Source organism: Argentina silus (genome assembly GCF_951799395.1).
Source record: "Argentina silus genome assembly, chromosome: X".
In the NCBI taxonomy this organism is placed as follows: Eukaryota; Metazoa; Chordata; class Actinopteri; order Argentiniformes; family Argentinidae; genus Argentina; species Argentina silus.
This window is the reverse complement of record NC_139653.1, coordinates 19128328-19147644: the sequence shown is the minus strand read 5'-3', so window position 1 is coordinate 19147644 and position 19317 is coordinate 19128328. Positions and strand designations below refer to the sequence as shown.

Sequence of the window (19317 nt, the reverse complement as noted above, 5' to 3'; positions counted from 1 at the left end):
AGCACGTAATCTCTCGCCTTGACTACTGCAATGCACTCTTGACTACTGCAATGCACTCCCCGCCTCCTCCATCAGGCCTCTGCAGCTCATCCAGAATGCTGCCGCTCGTCTGGTGTTCAATCTCCCCAAATACTCCCATGTCACCCCCCTCCTCCGCACCCTCCACTGGCTCCCGGTAGCAGCTCGCATCAAATTCAAGACCCTGGTGCTTGCCTACCGGGCGGCAAAGGGAACAGCCCCTCCCTACTTGCAAGCAATGGTTAGCCCCCAAACCGCTGCAAGATTAATCCGCTCCTCCACCTCGGCTGCCCGCCTGGCACCGCCGCCTCTACGTGGATGCAGTGGCCACACTACTTGGTCACGGTTCTTCACTGTCCTGGCGCCAGCGTGGAATGAGCTTCCCACAACGGTCAGGACTGCAGAGTCACTTCCAATCTTCCGCCGTAGATTGAAAACCCATCTCTTCAAGTTACATCTTAACAGTCCCTCCTAAAGACCGCTTCACCCTCACTACCCCCCCTATACTAACCCTAAACCCGAGACCTCTTCTCCCCTGCTACCCCCCTGTACAAGTTCTCTCCTGCTAATAAAATGAATTATAAAAAATAATAATAATAATTAGCCTACTGGCATTACGACTGCCAATGGCCCCTGGTGTGAGCAGTGATTACTTTGTCTTATGATGACTGTTGGATAGATGATTCACTTACTTAAAGAAATGTATTGTTGTACGTCGCTTTGGATAAAGGCATCTGCTAAATGCCATAAATGTAAAATGTAAATGTAAATGTAAAGTAGGTGACAAAGTCATCCGCAGGGAGGGAGGAGGATGAGGAGAGAGTGGACAGGAGGTTGGAGGAGACTGCATCAGTGGATAGAGGGGAGAAGGATTCAACAGAGGGTATGGAGGATAAGACAGAGAAAGAAAGAGCGGTAAGGGAGAGGGTACGCAGGTTGCGATGAGAATATACAGTGTCGGTAGAGACTGACTGGGAGGGGGTGGATTTGAGGGGAAGAGAGAAGGATGCAAAATGATGATCAGAAACTGGAAGAGGGGTAACAGTAAGGTTGGAGGTATGGGAGGATCTCGTGAAGACAAGGTTGAGCTGATTGCCTGCCTTATGAGTCGGAGGAGAGTGGGACAGGGTAAGGCCGAAGGAGGAGAGAAGGTCAAGTACTCCAGACGAGTGAAGCTTCTCTGACTGGATGTTGAAGTCACCCACTAGTGAGAGCAGTGTACCATCCTCAGGGAAGAAGCTGAGAAGGACAAGTTTGACAGGGGAGGTGACAGAAACAGCATGGAATTCGAAGGTGGACAGTTGTGACAGGGGAAGGACATTATGTGACCACTTAGGTGAGATGAGGAGTCCTGTGCCTCCCCCTCGACCAGAGAGTCTAGGGGAATGAGAAAAGGAGTAGGCATCAGAGATGGCTGCCGGAGTAGCTGAGTTTTCCGGTGTAATCCATATCTCTGTGAGGGCAAGGAAGTGGAGGGACATGAAGCAGGCATAAGCTGAGAGCCTCTGCTTTCCGGACCGCTGACTGGCAGTTGCAAAGTCCTCCCACAACAGTGTGGTTGTGGTCAGTTGAGCTTGGTAAGTAGATTAGATTGGAATGGTTGCGAGGGGAGTTGTAGCATCGATGTGTCCTCCTAAGGGATGAAATAACAGGAATGGGGAGAAAGCACATTGTGATATTTGCTGGTATAGAGATCAAGGGTTTGTGGGCAATACAAAATGTAGGTAGCGCTCAATACACTCAGAGTAGTGAAAAAATAAACTAATAGAATAAAAATACTTAGTAGTTTGGCATTCCTCTCAAGCATTCTTCGATGGACTCCACAGATTGACTCCACAGATTGACTCCTTCGTCTTTGTGTCAGGAGGCTGTCACAGAGGCTGGCGCTCTATGACCATCAAGATAGAAATGCAGATTCTGTAATTGCTGATGACTAGCAGGGTAGCAGCCCTTCTTACCTAACAATCAGTTAATGACCAGACAGGTTTCACCACTCAGTTCCAAATGTAAAACTACAAAACAGCAAAACTACCAGCAACACACTGACTTTAAACAAGATTAAATGAACTTACTTAGACTGGAGAACAGGCTTCACTGCTCAATTCCAAATGTATCAGTCCTGGTCCAAGGTGAGCAGGAGTTAAATACCTTGCAGAATAGTTTCAGGTCCTCCCACTGGAGATTGACAGCAATTGGCTTCAAACAGATAGCTTTCAACAGAAACTAAGTCCCAGAGCTTAAGGCAGGATAGCCACAGCAAAATACAGCAAAACTACCAGCAACACACTGACTTTAAACACGATTAAATTAACTGACTTAGACTGGAGAACAGGCTTCACCACTCAATTCCAAATGTATTATTACATATATAGTGGACTGTTTTCAGAAGAATAACCTATACCTCTCTGGCCCTCTCTCCCAGGTTCTGGTGACAGTTCTGGATGTGAATGATTTCCGTCCGCGGTTCTCAGAGCGGGTTTTCAGCACCAGTGTGTTTGAGAATGAGCCCAGTGGGACATCTGTGATCACGCTGACCGCTACGGACTTGGACGAGGGGGAGAACGGCCTGTTGACGTACAGCCTGCAGGGTCCTGGGTCTGGTAGGATACCGCTTCTGCAATCACTCCTATATCCTATAATGTTGTCTGTACTGTTAGACTTACAGATCTCCTACCTGTTTTCCTCTGGGATTCCCCCTCCTTCTTATTAACTGTTGGGGTCATTCTCTCTCTCTCTCTCTCTCTCTCTTCTCCCTCTCCCTCTCTGGTGTCAGATGCATTCTCTCTAGAACCTGACACAGGGCTGATGCGTTCTCTCAGACTGCTGCAGTCATTTGAGCGTTTTAACCTGACGGTGGTGGCTACAGACCAGGGTCGCCCACCCCTCTGGGGCACTGCCGCCCTGCACATCACTGTCATAGATGTCAACGACAACAGGCCTGTCTTCGTCAGGCCCACTAATGGCACCATCATGCACATCATGGAGGTGTGTGTGTGTGTGTGTCTCTGTGTCTTTATGTTAAGTGTTACTGTATGATGTGGTGATAGTTAGTAGTCCCTATTAATTATGTGAACAACTCTAAGCAGTAGATATTATAGTGGGAACATAATATTTCTAATGTGCCCATTTTGTACACACACACACACACACACACACACACACACATACACACACACACACACACACACACACACACACACACTTAAACACACCTTGTAGGAGCAGCCCCCAGGCCTGTTGGTGTATGAGGTGTTTGCGACAGACGGGGATGAGGGGGTGAACGGAGAGGTGCGCTATGCCTTCCTCCAAACAGGGGCAGGAAACCGCGACTGGGAGAACTTCCACATCGACGCTCTGACAGGAGTAATCACCACTGCCGTCAAACTGGACCGTGAGAAACAGGCTCTGCACAGTGTGAGTGACCAAAGAGTGACTAAGAGGCACGAGTGAACTGTGTGTGTGCGTGGGTGTCCGTGGGTGCATGCGTGCATTCATTTGTATTAGTGTATCTGTATGTCTCACTGACTGTGTCCTGTCCCTCAGCTGATTGTGGTAGCCTATGACCTTGGCCAGCCTGTGCCTTACGAGACCACACAGCCCCTGCAGGTGTCGCTGTTGGACATTGATGACAATGAGCCTGTCTTCTTCAAGCCACCGGTGAGAAAAACATGAAGTCGAGTAGGGTTTGGGAATTTTACTCTAATTCATCAGCATATTTAAAACCTTTCACATTAAATGTGTGTGTGTGTGTGTGTGTGTGTGTGTGTGTGTGTGTGTATGTGTGTGTATGTGTGTGTGCGTGCATGCTACGTGTGTGCATGCATGCTGTGTGTGTGTGTCTCTCTCAGCGAGGCAACTTGCCGTACCAGACTCTGTCTGTGGCTGAGCATTCGTCTCCTGGGACAGTAGTGGGTAACGTGACAGGGGCTGTGGATGCAGACGAGGGCTCTAACGCGGTTGTCTACTACTTCATAGCAGGTCAGTGAACAGAACAGAACAACACTACAATACACACAGCTCAGGAGATTCATATATACAGGACAACACAGACATTTAAGCCTAAAATGTCATTATGTGCCATTTAAGCCACTTAAAATGTCATAATGTGCCATTTAGGTGGCGACAGTGAGGGTAACTTTGGCCTAAACCCTGGAGGAGTGTTGAAGGTGAAGAGAGATCTGGACCGCGAGGACATCTCGGTTTACTCCATCATCGTTAAAGCCTCCAGCAACAGGAACTGGGCGCATCCACGAGGTCAGAGGTCATCCCGGACCAGAGCCCTGGATCCTGGCCGTGATCCCACCCTCCAGGAATTCAGGATCTACCTAGAGGACATAAATGACCAGCCCCCCCGCTTTACCAAGCTGGAGTATACAGCAGGTACACGCCCCTCTGTAACATTTTCTATGTGTGTGTTTGTGCATGCGCATGTAGATGTGTGGTTGATGTTGTGGTAGCTGTCTCAATGACTGATTACCTGCTTTCTTCTTGGATTCCCTCTCTTTCTCTCTTTCTATCTATCTATCTATCTATTTATCTATCTGTCTGTCTGTCTGTCTGTCTGTCTGTCTGTCTGTCTGTCTGTCTGTCTATCTCTCTCTCTGTCTCAGGTGTTGCTGCAGATGCCAAGGTGGGCTCAGACCTGATCAAGGTGCAAGCCATAGATAATGATGTAGGGAACAACAGCCTGGTCCTCTACCATGTCCTGTCCATCCGCTACATCAAACTCCAGTCCAACGACTCTGAGGACATAGGAAATGTCTTTATCATAGGTCAGTCAATAGATATCATGTTTACTGTGTCATCTCGTAAGTGTTAGCTAAACACTCCCCAAACACTGCCTACTCTCTCTCCCCTAACCCCTAGGTGAGACAGATGGGATCATCCGTACGTTTGACCTGTTTACGGCCTATGACCCTGGCTATTTTGTGGTGGAGGTGTTGGCGCGGGACCTGGCTGGGCACAGTGACATTGCCATGGTGGGCATCTACATCCTGAGGGACGACCAGAGATTGAAGATTGTCATCAATGAGATCCCAGAGAGGGTCCGCCTCTTCCAAGAAGAGTTTGTTAGCCTGCTGACCAACATCACTGGAGCTATCGTCAATACAGATGACGTGCAGGTGTGTGTGTGTGTGTGTGTGTGTGTGTGTGTGTGTGTGTGTGTGTGTGTGTGTTGTCTGTCGTCAGTTCATTTTCCTTGAATTTCCTTCTTACTAATTATTTTTCCTACTTTGTTTGTGCTCAGTTCCATGTGGACAAGAAGGGCAGAGTGAATTTCGCCCAGACAGACATGCTCATACATGTGGTCAACAAGCAGACAAACCGCATCCTGGATGTGGAAAGGTCCTTTATTCTCCACTCTCTTTGTCATGTCATGTTTGCTACCTTTATTGGACTTAAAATGAAAATATTTTTAAATCAACTTTATTTGTATAGCACATTTCATGCGTAAATGAGCTTTACAGGAAACATTTATTAAGAAACGTTTTTTATCTAGACTTCACCCCTCTGTGCTGACCCCAGTGTGTCTCTGGTTCTTGTTATTGACAGAGTGATCCAGATGATCGATGAGAACAAAGAGCAGCTGAGAAATCTGTTCAGGAACTACAACATCCTAGACGTCCAGCCTGCTGTCAGTGGAAGAGCACCTGATGACCTCACTACACTGCAGGTGTGTGTGTGTGTGTGTGTGTGTGTGTGTGTGTGTGTGTGTGTGTGTGTGTGTGTGTGCGTGTGCGTGTGCGTGTGCGTGTGCGTGTGCGTGTGCGCGTGCGCGTGCGCGTGTGTGTGTGTGTGTGTGTGTCCAGAGATCCTGACAACCAGTGATTTTGTAATTTTTCATGTTGCAGTATATCATGGTATATGCTCAATAAAGTATGCTCTCTCTCTCTCTCTCTCTCTCTCTCTCTCTCTCAGATGGCTATCATTATCCTAGCTGTGTTGCTCTTCCTGGCTGCCATGTTGTTCATCTTCATGAACTGGTACTATCGCACAGTGTAAGAGCCTTTCAATAATCTTAATCATATATAGCACACAATACTAATCTATTCAGAAGAAGTATACAAGCTTTTGAGCTCAACAAATACCAATGAAGTTGAACTTAATACTATAAATTGACACTAAATGTCTCTTGCTATGATAAGTGAAGCCACTTTGGGTCTGGTATGAACATTGTCTACCTACTCATGACTCATTATCGGTCTGTGTGTTATCCTGTGTGACAGACACAAGAGGAAGCTGAAAGCCATCGTAGCAGGCTCCACAGGTGAGAGATGACATTGAGGGGACAGTCCCTGCCAGCCAGGCACAGTGCCTACAGCAAGAACTGGCTCTGCACCTCTTCAGTCTACAAGCTGGTAAACAAGCCATATGTGCATGGGTAGGTAGTTTTGTAATGCACCTGTCTGTTTCCTGCCCTCCAGGTAACCAGGGGCTCATGGACATCCTGGATATGCCAAACACCAACAAATACTCTTTTGAGGGGTGAGACAACACTTTATTGCACTCATGACTGTTGATGCATATTGCTGTAGTGTGTATGTAAGGTTGTAAGACTCTCTCCATTTGCAGGGCCAACCCTGTCTGGCTGGACCCATTCTGCCGGAACCTGGAGCTGGCTGCCCAGGCAGAGCACGAAGACGACCTGCCTGAGAACCTTAGTGAGATCACTGACCTGTGGAACAGCCCTGCGCGCACTCATGTGAGTACAGTGCCCTGAGCCACACTTAACAGCAAAGCTGCTCAATTTCCCAGTGAATCACTCTTCTGGCCAGGCCAGGTATTGTGCTACAGCCCCCTAGCCTGGAGGGAGATGACACCATGGCTTTACCCTGTGAGTGACCCTCAGTCAGACATGTGTCGTCTCTTTATACCTCTCATGTCTCTGGCTTTGGCTAAACTCAGTGTGCGTGTGTGTGTGTGTGTGTGTGTGTGTGTGTGTGTGTGTGTGTGTGTGTGTGTGTGTGTGTGTGTGTGTGCGTGTGCGTGTGCGTGTGCGTGTGCGTGTGCGTGTGTGTGTGTGTTACCCCTGCAGGGCACGTTTGGCCGGGAGCCCCAGGCCACTAAGCCTGAGGATGACCGCTACCTGAGGGCAGCCATCCAGGAGTATGACAACATTGCCAAGCTGGGCCAGATCATGAGGGATGGGCCTATTAAGGTGAGTAATACACACTATGTCAGATTGGCCAGCGCTCACAGGTTGCAACTAAGAATGCTCCTTTTTCATTTTAATCTTTATTGGGTTTTATTATAGTTTTGAAACATACAGTAATAGTAACATAATAACAACCCCAGGAACAGATCAAACATCCCGGACAATACAGCGTAATGATACATGACATATTAATATATGGGGGATTGAAAACCATTGGTGTTCTGTGTGTTCTGATACACTGTGTGATCCTAACTGCCGTCTTGTCAGGGCTCACTGCTCAAGGTGGTACTGGACGACTACCTGAGGCTCAAAAAGCTCTTTGCAGCCAGACTGGTCAACAAGTCTACCAGCCAGGGAGACCACTCATCAGTCACAGAGGTGGGACATGGAACGTCCTGTTCCCTGCCACTGGAGTGCGCTCTGTCACCCCACTGTTTACCACTGGTGCACTGCTGCTATCCTTCTCTCACTGCCTCTCACTCTGCTTGCATGACTCCTTTAGGCCACTTCCAACTCACTGTTATCTTCCTCCACTGCTGTATAGGACGGTGCCTCTCACTGCTAACAACTTGCTTTTTCTTCTCAGAATTCCTTGCAATCCTTTACAATACCATAAAACTGTTGCTTCGGACTGTATATGTGTTATTCTCAGTGGAACAATGGGTTCTAGTTGTTTTTCACTTCTGTTCCTCAAGTTCCCCTTCCCTCCTACACCCATACTCTTTACTCTTTCATGCCATCTGTCCTTTCCTACTCTCTCTCTCTCCCTGACTGTCCCTCTCCCAGCTGATCCAGAGTGACCTGGATGATGATGAGGATGATGATGTGGGCATGGGGGGCGGCCGTGGCACCCTACGCTTCAAACACAAACTTCCCGTGGAGCTGAGGGGTCCTGAGGGCGTACATGTGGTCCACGGCAGCACGGGCACACTCCTAACCTCTGACCTCAACAGCTTGCCAGAGGACGACCAGCGGGCTCTGGCACGTTCTCTGGAGGCACTGCATGTCGACGGGGGTCTGTATGGAGAGCGTAACGCCCGCACTGAGTCAGCGAAGTCCACCCCACTTCACCGCAACAAGGACTCAGACACTCTGTCTGAGAGCCCCTTGGAGATCACAGAGTTATGACTAGCCGAGGCCTCGCTGGTCTGAGAGGAGCCACTGTGCGTGTCCTCCTGACACCTGACCCCTCTCCCCAGTGACACAGACAGGGTCACAGCCAGGGGAGAGGCTCGGAGGCCAGCGGTACAGGAGGTGGAGTGTGTGCAGTCTGGGAACGTCAAAAGCTAGTCTGAACATGGTTTGTACAGAGGTAGATGGATCCTTTCACAGACTGGGTGTTTTTACTACGTTTCAAGATCAGATGGTGGACTAAAAGTACATGTACTGGAGAACAGAGGATCAGACCAAATTGAAATATCTTTGAATGGAACATGGTGACAATGACACTATGGGCCTGTTTGTCTGAGACATGCTATTAGAATACACTATTTGGTCTCATAGACATTCATCCAAAGATCCAAGTTGAGAAAGACCAAGCCTCCCTGTCAAGGAGTGCTGAGAAGAGCCTTGACCTCTGAAGTTATACCTAGACTGCATACACTCTCACACACACTCAAAAATAGAAAGCCACACACACTCAGACCAGCGAATGGCCATCAATTTTGACTCTAGAAATATTGTCATTTATCTTCCATGTTTTTTGTTTATTTATTTAAATGGGGAGAAGGGATTAGATTGGGTCAGGGAAGGTAGCAGGAAATGTATGAAAAAAAGACATTCTATTTAAGATCAAGGGACACGACATCTGGACAAGATACCTCTATTGCGTCACTCAATGACTGGACCACAACAGACAGGTTTCCCTATTGATCTTTATACACAAGGACTTAAACCACGTTAATGATGTCATCATTAAGGAGCTCAGATGAAGCTCCAGTTGAAGAGGCTTTGTATGGACATTAGCACAAGAGACCACTTCAGTATGCAGGGGTGAACCCACTCTGCAACAGTGGCCCAGTTCCTCATCTTGAGAATGAGATGAACCAATCATATAAGGAGACCACTCACTGTTACTAGAAGATAACACTGATAAAAACTTGATGTATTGAAAAGCTCAGTCTCAGAGAGGCTTGATGAGGCGAGGCCTAGATATGAAACTTAAAGCCTCATCCGGAATTTCCAGGAAGGGTGAGGGTGGGAGTATATATATATATATATAAAAAAGCCCAGTTATGGGAATTATAAGATGGCATTCTGCCCACTAATAGACTTTACACTGCCACCATAGAAAGATTACATGGTCAAAATGAGCAGCATTTGGTTTATTTTTTTATTTTGTTAAAAAAAAAAGTATAATGAGAGAAAGTATGAGGGAGAAAAAATATTTCTGAAGAAAAATTCTGGCTTACCAAAATAGGTAGAGAGCAAATGGATGTTTGGAATAAGTGTACATTGTACTTTGGAAACATTTGTTGTTGTCTGTTTTCCTTTTGTATAGCAATTGTTTCCAATCTGAGTGTTGTGTTTTTAGCATTATTTTTATATTCCCATTTTGTAAGTTTTTATTTTTGTCATTATTGTCACCAGCCCTGAGATACTTGTTGGAAAATGTTGTTGGATGATCTGTGATAATAAAAGAAATATGCAACGGCCTCTGCGCCAGGTAAGTGGGATGGTGGGAGAGCGATCTCCTCTCGCTATTAGAGCACTGAGGCAGGAAATTAAATGACACACTGCAGAGGAGCTGGTAACTTTCACTGCTGTATTGCACTGGTTTGTTCAGCCATCACTGACATTATCAAATAAAATAAAACTTTATTTGTATAGCATGTTTCATACACCAATGGAATAAAATGCATAATCTTTATGTAATACTTTACTGGAAACTAAATAAAAACAAAGGGATATTAAAAGCATAAGATAAAACCAATAATGATAGTGAACTTGGTCCTGTCTGCCGTCATGGGGGTACAACACTGAATAGAACATGAAATGCTAAAGGATAACAAGATCTCAATACATAGTCCTCCAGAAGTCTTCGGACAGTTAGCCTGCAATGGACAAAATACTATTGTTAGACCACTTTAACTTCCAAGTTTTCTTGTCCAAAAACTTGTTTAAAGTGGCCAACTACATACATCAAGTGCTTTTATTTCTTAACTGTAAGGAAATACCCTCAAATTAAATGACATTCTGTTATTTTGCTACATATTCATTTGATATCGAACCTAAGTTACTGCAGTATAGAACCAACATCCAAATTAGGCTAAACAATATCTCTAGTTATAGAGAGAGACAACTTTTATACTTTATATAATTCGTATCAATTCATGTAGCAGTTCACCAATTAATAACTACAAGCATACATAAATATAGTAGATGTCAAAACTCTTGACAAATTCATGCTTGGTGAACGCTGCCATCTAGTGGTTCTTATTTAACTCACTGCAGTGCTGTCTGAGAAAGGAAAGGAACACACACCACAAGAGCATGCTTTTTAGCACACCACTTCATCCTTTATTGTTTTCAATCTACATAGAAAATTAGCAATTGTTCTCTCGGTGGATTCAAGGGACAGATGTAGAAGGCGTCCTCCAGTCCAAGGCTGTTGGTCAGTCTCATGTGGCGCGGGTTCCGGTGGTGATGGTGCTACTGCTGGCTGTTGCAGTGCTGGCTCCAGTCGTGGACATCTTCTTCAACGTCCGGTTCAACTGCAGGGAGACACAAAACCTGACACTGATGCTGCCCATGGGATGTATACACTAGATATGAAATCATAACCTCATAGGGGAGGCTCTTTATAACATTTGAAAAGCAAATGCCCGACAGCACCATACTAGGTCAGATAAGAGCACACTATAAAAGACTGTTGCTTGCCAAGTATTGTTATTTATTGGATAATGTACAATTACTCACCTCCTCAAATTTGTGGATTTGTCGGATGAAGAAGTCTCCATAGCGGCGGGCCACCTTGGTGTCTGCAATGTGGATCATGTCCTGAGGGAACATAAAAGAGACGGATTACATAATTCACAATATGTAAATGCCATGTTCGCTAAGAAATGAAAAAGAAAATACATTAAAGGTGAAGCACGTAGTTTTGTGCGTTGTTGCCCTCTTTGGCAAAACAGACAAACTTGAAGCGTCAAATGTGTGCATGAAACAAAGAAAATAAAGCATACATATGGTACATTAAGGCCAATGCTTTACCACAACACCAGATTTCAGAAGGCACTCTCCACTCTTTATCATGCGATCACATTCCTTGAACGCTACCAATTTATCATGGCTATTTAGCACTATTTAAGGCCAAAATCTACATACTAGACCTTTAACAAACAATAACATATGGTATAAGAGGTGAGATGGATTCGAGCAAACACACACACACACCTTGTCAATATAGAAGTCCACCTCGGAGGCGGATTGAAACTCTCCATCTAGGGCTGAGATGCCGCTGGTCCACACCAGGTTTTTCATCTTGTGTTTGAAGACGAGCAGCTGAATGCGGAACTCCTGCTCTGTCATGTCCAGGAAGCCTGCCAGCTTAGCCACGGGCATAGTGGTGTACAACTTCAGGAAACTGGAGAGGGGGAGACATTAGCACACGATCTCTGGACATTCCAACATAATTCACAATATGTAAATGCCATGTTTGCTAAGACACTGTAGAAGGCAATTACACTCAACCCTGCTCACTAAACACATTACCTGCGGATAGTAGAGAGCTGTGACTGCTGTTGCACCTCCTCAGCAAACACTTTGAGCTGCTGCTGGAAGGGCTCTTTGTGGTAGTTGGGGTGGACATTGTCGTAGTTGGGCACCACAGGGGACAGGAACTTGGGACAGGCAAAGCTGAACTGCTCCTCAAACACCTGCAGGTCTCTGAGTAAGAAAGATAGGTGTTAGTCAGGTCCCATACATCACCTCACTACTGCCCAAACCTACTGGCTCCCATACAGTGTTGTACATGTGGTCTCTCTCTTACCCCTTCTGCATGCGCAGCATCTTGTCTCCGTACTTCTCCCTCAGCTGGGTGTGGATGCTCTCATCAATGCGCATGGGGTACATGGTCAGGGCGATGGCCAGCAGCCCGTGCATCTGCTCGTTCTGCTTGTTGATCTAGAGGAACAGGGGGGAGAAGCTCTTGACAGGGAAATGAGACTCATAGCTAATCAAAGATGGCTATCTAGCATTTCATACTGACCATCTCGTATTTGTAGGTGGATCTCTGGAACATGTTCCTGGTCCTCTGGATGTAGAGGAGAATGTTGGCAAAGACGCGGATGGCGTCCTGGTACCTTCGCATCATCAGATAGGCAAACCCAACGTAGTAATATGTGGTGATCTGGCACTCAGGTACACGAGAGTACATACTCTACAAGAGATAAAGGGTCGAGGAAATGATAGAGGCACAAATAAGAGGGAGGAAATAGTAAAGGTAGGAGCAGCACACAGATTATCAGTACAGATAGAGGATGTCAACAGTTGGAGAGATGGGGATAGAGTATGATAATACACAGGGAGGACAAACAGTTCTTCACAACTACACTGCATGTCTTCTGACAATGCTACTGTCGAGTGGCCAATGTACCTTCTTGTTGAGCTCGATGTTCTCCAGTACTTTGATGGCCTGGTAGTAATCCCCCAGCAGAGAGTGCAGCCTTAGCAGTCCCACCAGACTGAAGTAACCCAGCATCTTGTACAGGGAGTGACGGCCATACTCGCCAGCCACGCTCTCTGGATCCCCTGCAACACAACACACAACATATTATAGCTCTGTCAATTCTCCTCCGTAGTATTTCTCTCGTCCCTGTGCCCCCTCCCTCTTTACCTCCGCTTGTGTACACCTCTAGTTGGCGGTTGATGTTGCTCTTGTCCACCAGAGAGTGGAGCACGTTCAGAACACTGTGGACATTCCATATCTTAGGGTTGTTCCTCAGGAATTCAATCTCCTCGTCTGACTTTTTGGCCGTCTTGCAGCGGTACTGGCTGAAGGATTGGAACTGGATGAGGGCAGAGGGGGAGCCATTAATGAGACAGAGAGGCATAAACACAACTGCACATACTTTCATATGGAAATGGTCACACTAAAACTGAAGATTTGAAAATGCTAAACAGTTGTTTTACCTGATAAATGAACTCATCAATGATGTCCCAGAGCCACTGGTTGGGCAGCTCCAAGGGGGCAGGCCCATCTGCATCTGTTCACAAACAAAATAAATATTACTTAGAGAACCTGAAGGAGACTCTTGTATTGTTTATTTTGAGAAATGTTTTAAAGGGCATTGAGCAAATGGCTTACGTTGTTAATGCAATACGCCCATATATGTGGATATGGATAGATAAAGCAAACATGGCAATAGATGTGAAGTGCAAAGACTTACTTAGAATGTAGTTAAATAGGTTGCAGTAATTGTAGTATGACTCAAATCTCTGATCGAGAGTTGGTCCACCCTGATAGTCAAAGCAGAAAATTACATTGAGTGAAAATCACTAGACAAAAAGTATTCCAATTCTGCAGATCTGTGAGAAATGAGGCATAATATAGGAAAACTCTAGGCTTTGAAAGGACACTCACGCTGACTTTGGCGTAGATATGTCTGTAATACAGCTCCTTGTACAAGATCAGGAACACAGCATCTAGAGTGGGGAGCAATTAAACAGGACTATTAATATAGCTAAATTTCTAAATCTTTACCGCAATTCGATATGTCAAACTATAACTGTAACCATGAGAAACTATCAAGAGGTAACTGCTATTTGAAATCCAGATATACGTAATCATTAGAGCTAACAGAGCTCAGCAATGCTCACCGTTGCCAGCAGACTCACCGTTGCCAACGAGGGAAGCAATGGCCTCTGCCTCTGGCCAAGGAGAGGTTTTAAAGAAGCGGTCAGTCAGCTTGTTCCAGCTGAAGATAGAGAACAATAGACAGATCAGATATCATCATGGATGTTCTGTTAATCTCTGTAACCTTTCCACAAAGTAACGCAATTCTGGACTTTCGTCTTTAGGTGTGGAAGTACCTGTTCTCATACACATCTTGGATCTCGTAGATCTTCTGCTCAATGCTCTCACTGGACACACGGTTAGCCTGCAGCTCATACACCTTCTGGTCGATGAGGTCTGAGGTGGTCTTGTGGAAATATTGCAGAAAGTTCTTGATCACCTCAGGAATGACAGAATATGTCTGCTGCTCATACTGGCGCTCGTAGGCCAGGTCTGCTTTAGGGTCACCTGAGATAAAAGAGCAGTGAGAGTCTGCAGGACACTGAGGAGAAGAATTATGGCATACTATAATCAGCTCTGTAGGGAAAAGAAAGGGCGTCATTGAGTGTATTGCCATAGATACCATAAATACACTGTTATTGTATATATTTATAGTCAATACCATTTGAGCGTTGATTTATTGAGCGTCATACATAAAATTACATACTCACCAGTATGCAGATCATAGTCATTTGAGTAGGAGTACGGGTCATACTGTAAAGAGACAGAACAGACGTGATCTAAAACATAACTGGCAAAAATGATTTAATGTTACTATGGGAATTGTCTGACTGATCATAGCTATGAAATCGCTATATCGCTAGTAGGCACAGGGCGGGCGTGTCATCGTCATTGATTGAGCCTGGCTGTGCATCTACACAGACAAGAGGAGCTAGAGGGTCCACTCCACATCCATTTCAGTCCGCAGTCTGGGGAAAAATAAGGACTGGGCCGTATTTTCAATGCTGGGAAACAATAGGTCTGTGAACATTAGTTGAGCTAAATGTGTGAATAATTGCCGATATGCATTAATAAAAACATTTGTGACGATTTAAAATATCTTCCCACTTACTTCGTTGTCCAGCTCCTTTCACATGTTCATATTACAAAATATGAAACTAATCACTGACTAAACATGTCTGCAGTATCTACGTCGCTAGTTTCAGGGATGGACAACGGCTACAATTGGATTTCGAGTCACTCATCCATATTCTAATTATAAAAAATATTTGGCATCTAGCTAGCCGCTAGCTGGCTACTAGTTAGCATTATTATTAGCTAGCATTACTAGCTAGTAACGTTAATGCGCCTTGCGCTGTGGAAAAAATAAGATGTATGTAACTAGATTACAGATACGAACCTCTTCAGTTTCTTCTGTTTGGAAAGTCGACATGGTGTAAGAAGTAGTCAAATGTTGTATGATTCAGTTGCTAGAGTGTTGTAGCACAACCACGCAACTGGTGCGGAGGAGGAGAGGAAAGGAAAGGAAACGGAAGTTGACATTGATGCTGTAGCTCACTACAACAGTAGCATTGTGGGATTGTGGCATATCTGTGTTCCGGAGCTCGAATAACCAATGTATTCTTCAATTAAGACCCGTTTCGTTTTTCGCCATAGTTTTTATGGTACTTTTATTTTAACAAATAGAGACAGAATATCAACAAAGAAGTCCAGAAAAAACACATTATCTAAAGTTATAAATTCATTTGCATTTGATCGAAGGAAATAAGTATTTGATCCCCTACAAACCAGCAAGAATTCTGGCTCATACAGACCAGTTATATGCCCATGAGGCACACAGATTACTCCTGTCACTTTAAGAAAGTACTCCTAATCTCTGCTTGTTATGGGTATAAAAGACACCTGTCAATAGAATCAATCTCTTCCATTCCAACCTCTCCACCACCATGGGCAAGACCAAAGAACATTCAAAGGACATCAGGGTAAGAGTTGTAGACCTGCACAAGGCTGGAATGGGCTACAAGACCATCAGCAAGAAGCTTGGTGAGGAGACAACTGTTGGTGCAATTATTAGAAAATGGAAGAAATACAAAATAACCATCAATCGCCCTCGGCCTGGAGCTCTATGCAAGATCTCGCCTTGTGGGGTAAGGATGATCATGAGAAGGGTGAGGGATCAGCCCAGAACTACACAGGAGGAGCTTGGTAATGATCTCAAGGCAGCTGGGACCACAGTCACCAAGAAAACCATTGGTAACACACTACACCGCAACGGATTGAAATCCTGCAGTGCCCGCAAGGTCCCCCTGCTCAAGAAGGCACATGTACAGGCCCATCTGAAGTTTGCCAATGAACACTTAAATGATTCAGAGAAGGCTTGGGAGAAGGTAATGTGGTCAGATGAGACCAAAATTCAACTCTTTGGCATAAATTCGACTCTTCGTGTTTGGAGGGAGAGAACCCATCCCCCTAACCCATCCCCACCGTCAAACACGGAGGTGGAAACATTATGCTTTGGGGTTGTTTCTCTGCTAAGGGTACAGGACGACTTCACTGCATTGAGGGGCCAATGGACGGGGCCATGTACCGTAAGATCTTGGACGAGAACCTCCTTCCCTCAGCCAGAGCACTGAGGATGGGTCGTGGATGGGTCTTCCAGCATGACAATGACCCAAAACATACGGCCAAGGCAACAAAGGAGTGGCTCAAGAAGAAGCACACTAAGGTCATGGAGTGGCCTAGCTAGTCTCCAGACCTTAATCCTATAGAAAATATGTGGAGGGAGCTGAAGCTTCGAGTTGCCAAGCAAAAGCCTTGAAACCTTCAGGATTTGGAGAGGATCTGTAAAGAGGAGTGGACCAAAATCCCTCCTGAGATGTGTGCAAACCTGGTGACCAACTACAAGAAATGTCTGATTTCTGTGCTTGCTAACAAGGGTTTCTCCACCAAGTACTAAGTCATGTTTTGCTTGGGGATCAAATACTTATTTCCTTCGATCAAATGCAAATCAATTTATAACTTTATATAATATGTTTTTCTGGACTTTTTTTGTTCATATTCTGTGTCTATTTGTTAAAATAAAAGTACCATAAAAATTATAGACCGCTCATTTCTTTGTAATCGGGCAAACTAACAAAATCAGCAGGGGATCAAATAATTATTTCCCCCACTGTATCTCAAAATCCCACCCCTCTGATGGCCAAGAGAAATCATGTATGAATTCAATTCAAGATCGATTGAGGAATTCCTATGTCCTATGACTGGCTATAAAACCTTTCTTTTGAAGGCAGTCCTTCTGGATAGTGAAATAGAAAAACTGGAATCTCATCCTAGGCTTTAAATAACAACTAAATGTTCTTTGCCATAGCCCACCTGTTTTGGAGTGGATTTGAATTGTGGAGAATAATGTGCCAAGTTTGCCACGTGAAACATCTAATGTGGGGATTAATTGTGCTTGAGGGGGATCCTCAAATCAATGCAACATGTGTGTGTCCTCTCTATCATTTCAATAAACGTTTACATTGATTTGATGAAATGATCTAAACCACAGGCACAGAAATATGTATATGCAAAATAATGTTTTGTCCATAGTGCTATCATTCTTGACCACTGTCCATGGTGCGTATATTGTGTTGCGAAATCAGTAGTGGAAACATTGCCACGGTAAGCCTTCAACTGTCTGTCAGAATTGTCATGGAACAGTCAAAGTGCAAAGATTCTAACATTTGTTCCTAAAAGTCACTTTGGTAAAACAATCATCAAACATCACAATTGATTTCCATGGCTCTATGACCGCAACACAGCAGTTCCAATATCCATGATATAGCATGCCCTCCTGCCATCATGTGTTATTGCGAAGAGTAGGGCTTGCAAGTAAGAATGTAATTGTGCTATAAACTCTCCTGTATCCCAGTACATACAGTACTGTAGTCTATGTATATTCTGTTATTCTTGGACCAGATTCCCTCCATCAGCGAGGCCATTCTTTCTAATTGGTAAGCAATAATGAATTTGTGCACCAATTTCTTTCAATAGTTCAAACTGATCAGTTGTGTGTCAAAATAGCATCTTGCTGTGCTTATAATTATACTAATCGTACTGGTGTAAGGAGCCCAAGGGTTTTCATTAAAGTATTATATTGGAATGCATTTTTATTGGACAAACTAACCCTATTGATCTATGGCCTGGCTTCTTATAATGCAATTAATTCAGCGTGTTATTTGCACCTTGATGTTTATGAGCTGTGCTAGTATTATTGCCAACGTGAGCTTTTGTAGTCTTGCATCTCAAATTGTAGGCATAGGCATATTTTACTGTACATTAGCCTACACGTCGCTGAGGACTCGCATTGTTTCTCTCTAATGACTTATGAGTTTGCCAGTCTCCCGGTGTTATATTCTATGACAGGTTAATTCATATTTTTTCTACATCCCTTTGGTTCTGAAATACTCTTTTAGTTATGCAGTACATCATGTCCATAGAATTTACATACCTGTTGACACAATTACAGTGAAACTAGAATAAAATTAGATTTAGTATGCTAGATCGGATTGACAATAAATTGGTTGATGATGAAATAACATGAAATATCATGGCCATATTGAAACTAATCGCTTGGTATATTTTTTTTACCTTGGCAGATTAGGAGTTTCTCATAAATAATACAAAAAAAAGGATTTGCACAGAATTGGAATCAATGACACTACTGGTATCCTTCTTTTACAGTCTTTGTTCCTAATAGGGCATCAATTAATAAACATCAGAACAAAATAAATACGATCAACAATTATGATGTAGGCTACTTATTAAGGTTACTTCTTTTTATCTATATGTGATTTAGCGTTGGTTAAAGAAAAGTGACTTCTATAGCAGGTATTGTTCAGATGAATAATGTGCTGGCTGAGGGGTTTGGTGGGTCTCTGTGTGTCTTGTCTTGGTAACCCAGTGCGCATGCTCGATCGGTAGGGGGCTGCCCAGGGGCTGCCTTTGGCTCACACATTATTCTCACCTTGTTCTAAACGAGAGCGAATACTGAGCACGTTCTGTGGGTGGACACCAAAATGGCGACGAGGAATTTAGTTGGCGGATTAGCTTCATAAACTACTACTATTGAAATGAATCAGGTGACGTCAGACTTCAATGTGTCCATTCCTTTACAGTTATTGGCTATGACACTCCTTAAAATTAGCTAATATGCTAAAATGTCTTCAACAAGTTACTCAATAAGTTGAATTAAGTCCATCGGAGTGCAAGGATAATAGTGATTTCTTAATGAACTTTGTTTTTATAGGGTATCTGATTTTCAGAATCTGCTCTAATGCTTAGTAGTAAACGAGCCAGATGAATTGCACCATAACACGTTAGCTTGCGCTAAATCTCAGTGTCTGTTTCTAAATAGAGAAAAATA

At 44.4% G+C, this 19317-nt stretch overlaps 2 protein-coding genes across 5 annotated transcripts in view; one reads left to right on the top strand and one right to left on the bottom strand.

Moving 5' to 3' along the window:
* The window catches only part of cdh23 (cadherin-related 23), a gene marked incomplete at its 5' end in the record, with an annotated part of 222311 nt that extends 213948 nt beyond the window's left edge, over positions 1-8363 (top strand). For 2 of the 3 annotated variants that reach the window (XM_083696324.1, XM_083696323.1), the window contains 17 exons: positions 2441-2618; positions 2792-3003; positions 3238-3432; positions 3562-3675; positions 3867-3996; positions 4135-4398; positions 4629-4790; positions 4885-5141; positions 5267-5364; positions 5572-5692; positions 5938-6017; positions 6246-6286; positions 6444-6504; positions 6592-6721; positions 7055-7177; positions 7442-7552; positions 7961-8363. In XM_083696324.1, the coding sequence (XP_083552450.1) occupies positions 2441-2618; positions 2792-3003; positions 3238-3432; positions 3562-3675; positions 3867-3996; positions 4135-4398; positions 4629-4790; positions 4885-5141; positions 5267-5364; positions 5572-5692; positions 5938-6017; positions 6246-6286; positions 6444-6504; positions 6592-6721; positions 7055-7177; positions 7442-7552; positions 7961-8302 (2619 nt within the window). In that variant the 3' untranslated portion in view covers positions 8303-8363. The remainder of the gene's footprint in view (positions 1-2440; positions 2619-2791; positions 3004-3237; positions 3433-3561; positions 3676-3866; positions 3997-4134; positions 4399-4628; positions 4791-4884; positions 5142-5266; positions 5365-5571; positions 5693-5937; positions 6018-6245; positions 6287-6443; positions 6505-6591; positions 6722-7054; positions 7178-7441; positions 7553-7960) is intronic. The other variant, XM_083696325.1, reaches the window with a different exon arrangement.
* Positions 8364-10072: 1709 nt separating this feature from the next.
* eif3s6ip (eukaryotic translation initiation factor 3, subunit 6 interacting protein) lies at positions 10073-15428 on the bottom strand. Of its 2 annotated transcripts, none has more exons than XM_083695846.1 (15): positions 15310-15428; positions 14621-14663; positions 14207-14417; positions 13994-14091; positions 13758-13819; positions 13564-13633; positions 13307-13380; positions 13011-13182; positions 12771-12925; positions 12384-12554; positions 12165-12298; positions 11888-12061; positions 11570-11759; positions 11093-11173; positions 10073-10887 (listed from the first exon to the last, which is right to left on the bottom strand). In XM_083695846.1, exons 1-15 carry the CDS (start codon positions 15340-15342, stop codon positions 10795-10797), a joined length of 1761 nt encoding a protein of 586 aa, XP_083551972.1. In that variant the 5' UTR covers positions 15343-15428; the 3' UTR covers positions 10073-10794. The 2 variants fall into 2 exon arrangements, with proteins under 2 accessions (XP_083551972.1, XP_083551973.1); XM_083695847.1 differs by having other exon boundaries at positions 14012-14091.
* Between the last annotated feature and the right edge of the window lie 3889 nt (positions 15429-19317).

What these genes read in the sequence shown, in the direction of transcription:
- eif3s6ip (XM_083695846.1), bottom strand. Translation starts at nt 15,342, where the DNA reads ATGTCGACTTTCCAAACAGAAGAAACTGAAGAG. An exon ending in TGACTATGATCTGCATACTG is followed by an intron (nt 14,418 to 14,620) that starts GTGAGTATGTAA and finishes CTTTTATCTCAG; the next exon opens with GTGACCCTAAAGCAGACCTG. An exon ending in AAATCCACAAATTTGAGGAG is followed by an intron (nt 10,888 to 11,092) that starts GTGAGTAATTGT and finishes GTCTCCCTGCAG; the next exon opens with TTGAACCGGACGTTGAAGAA.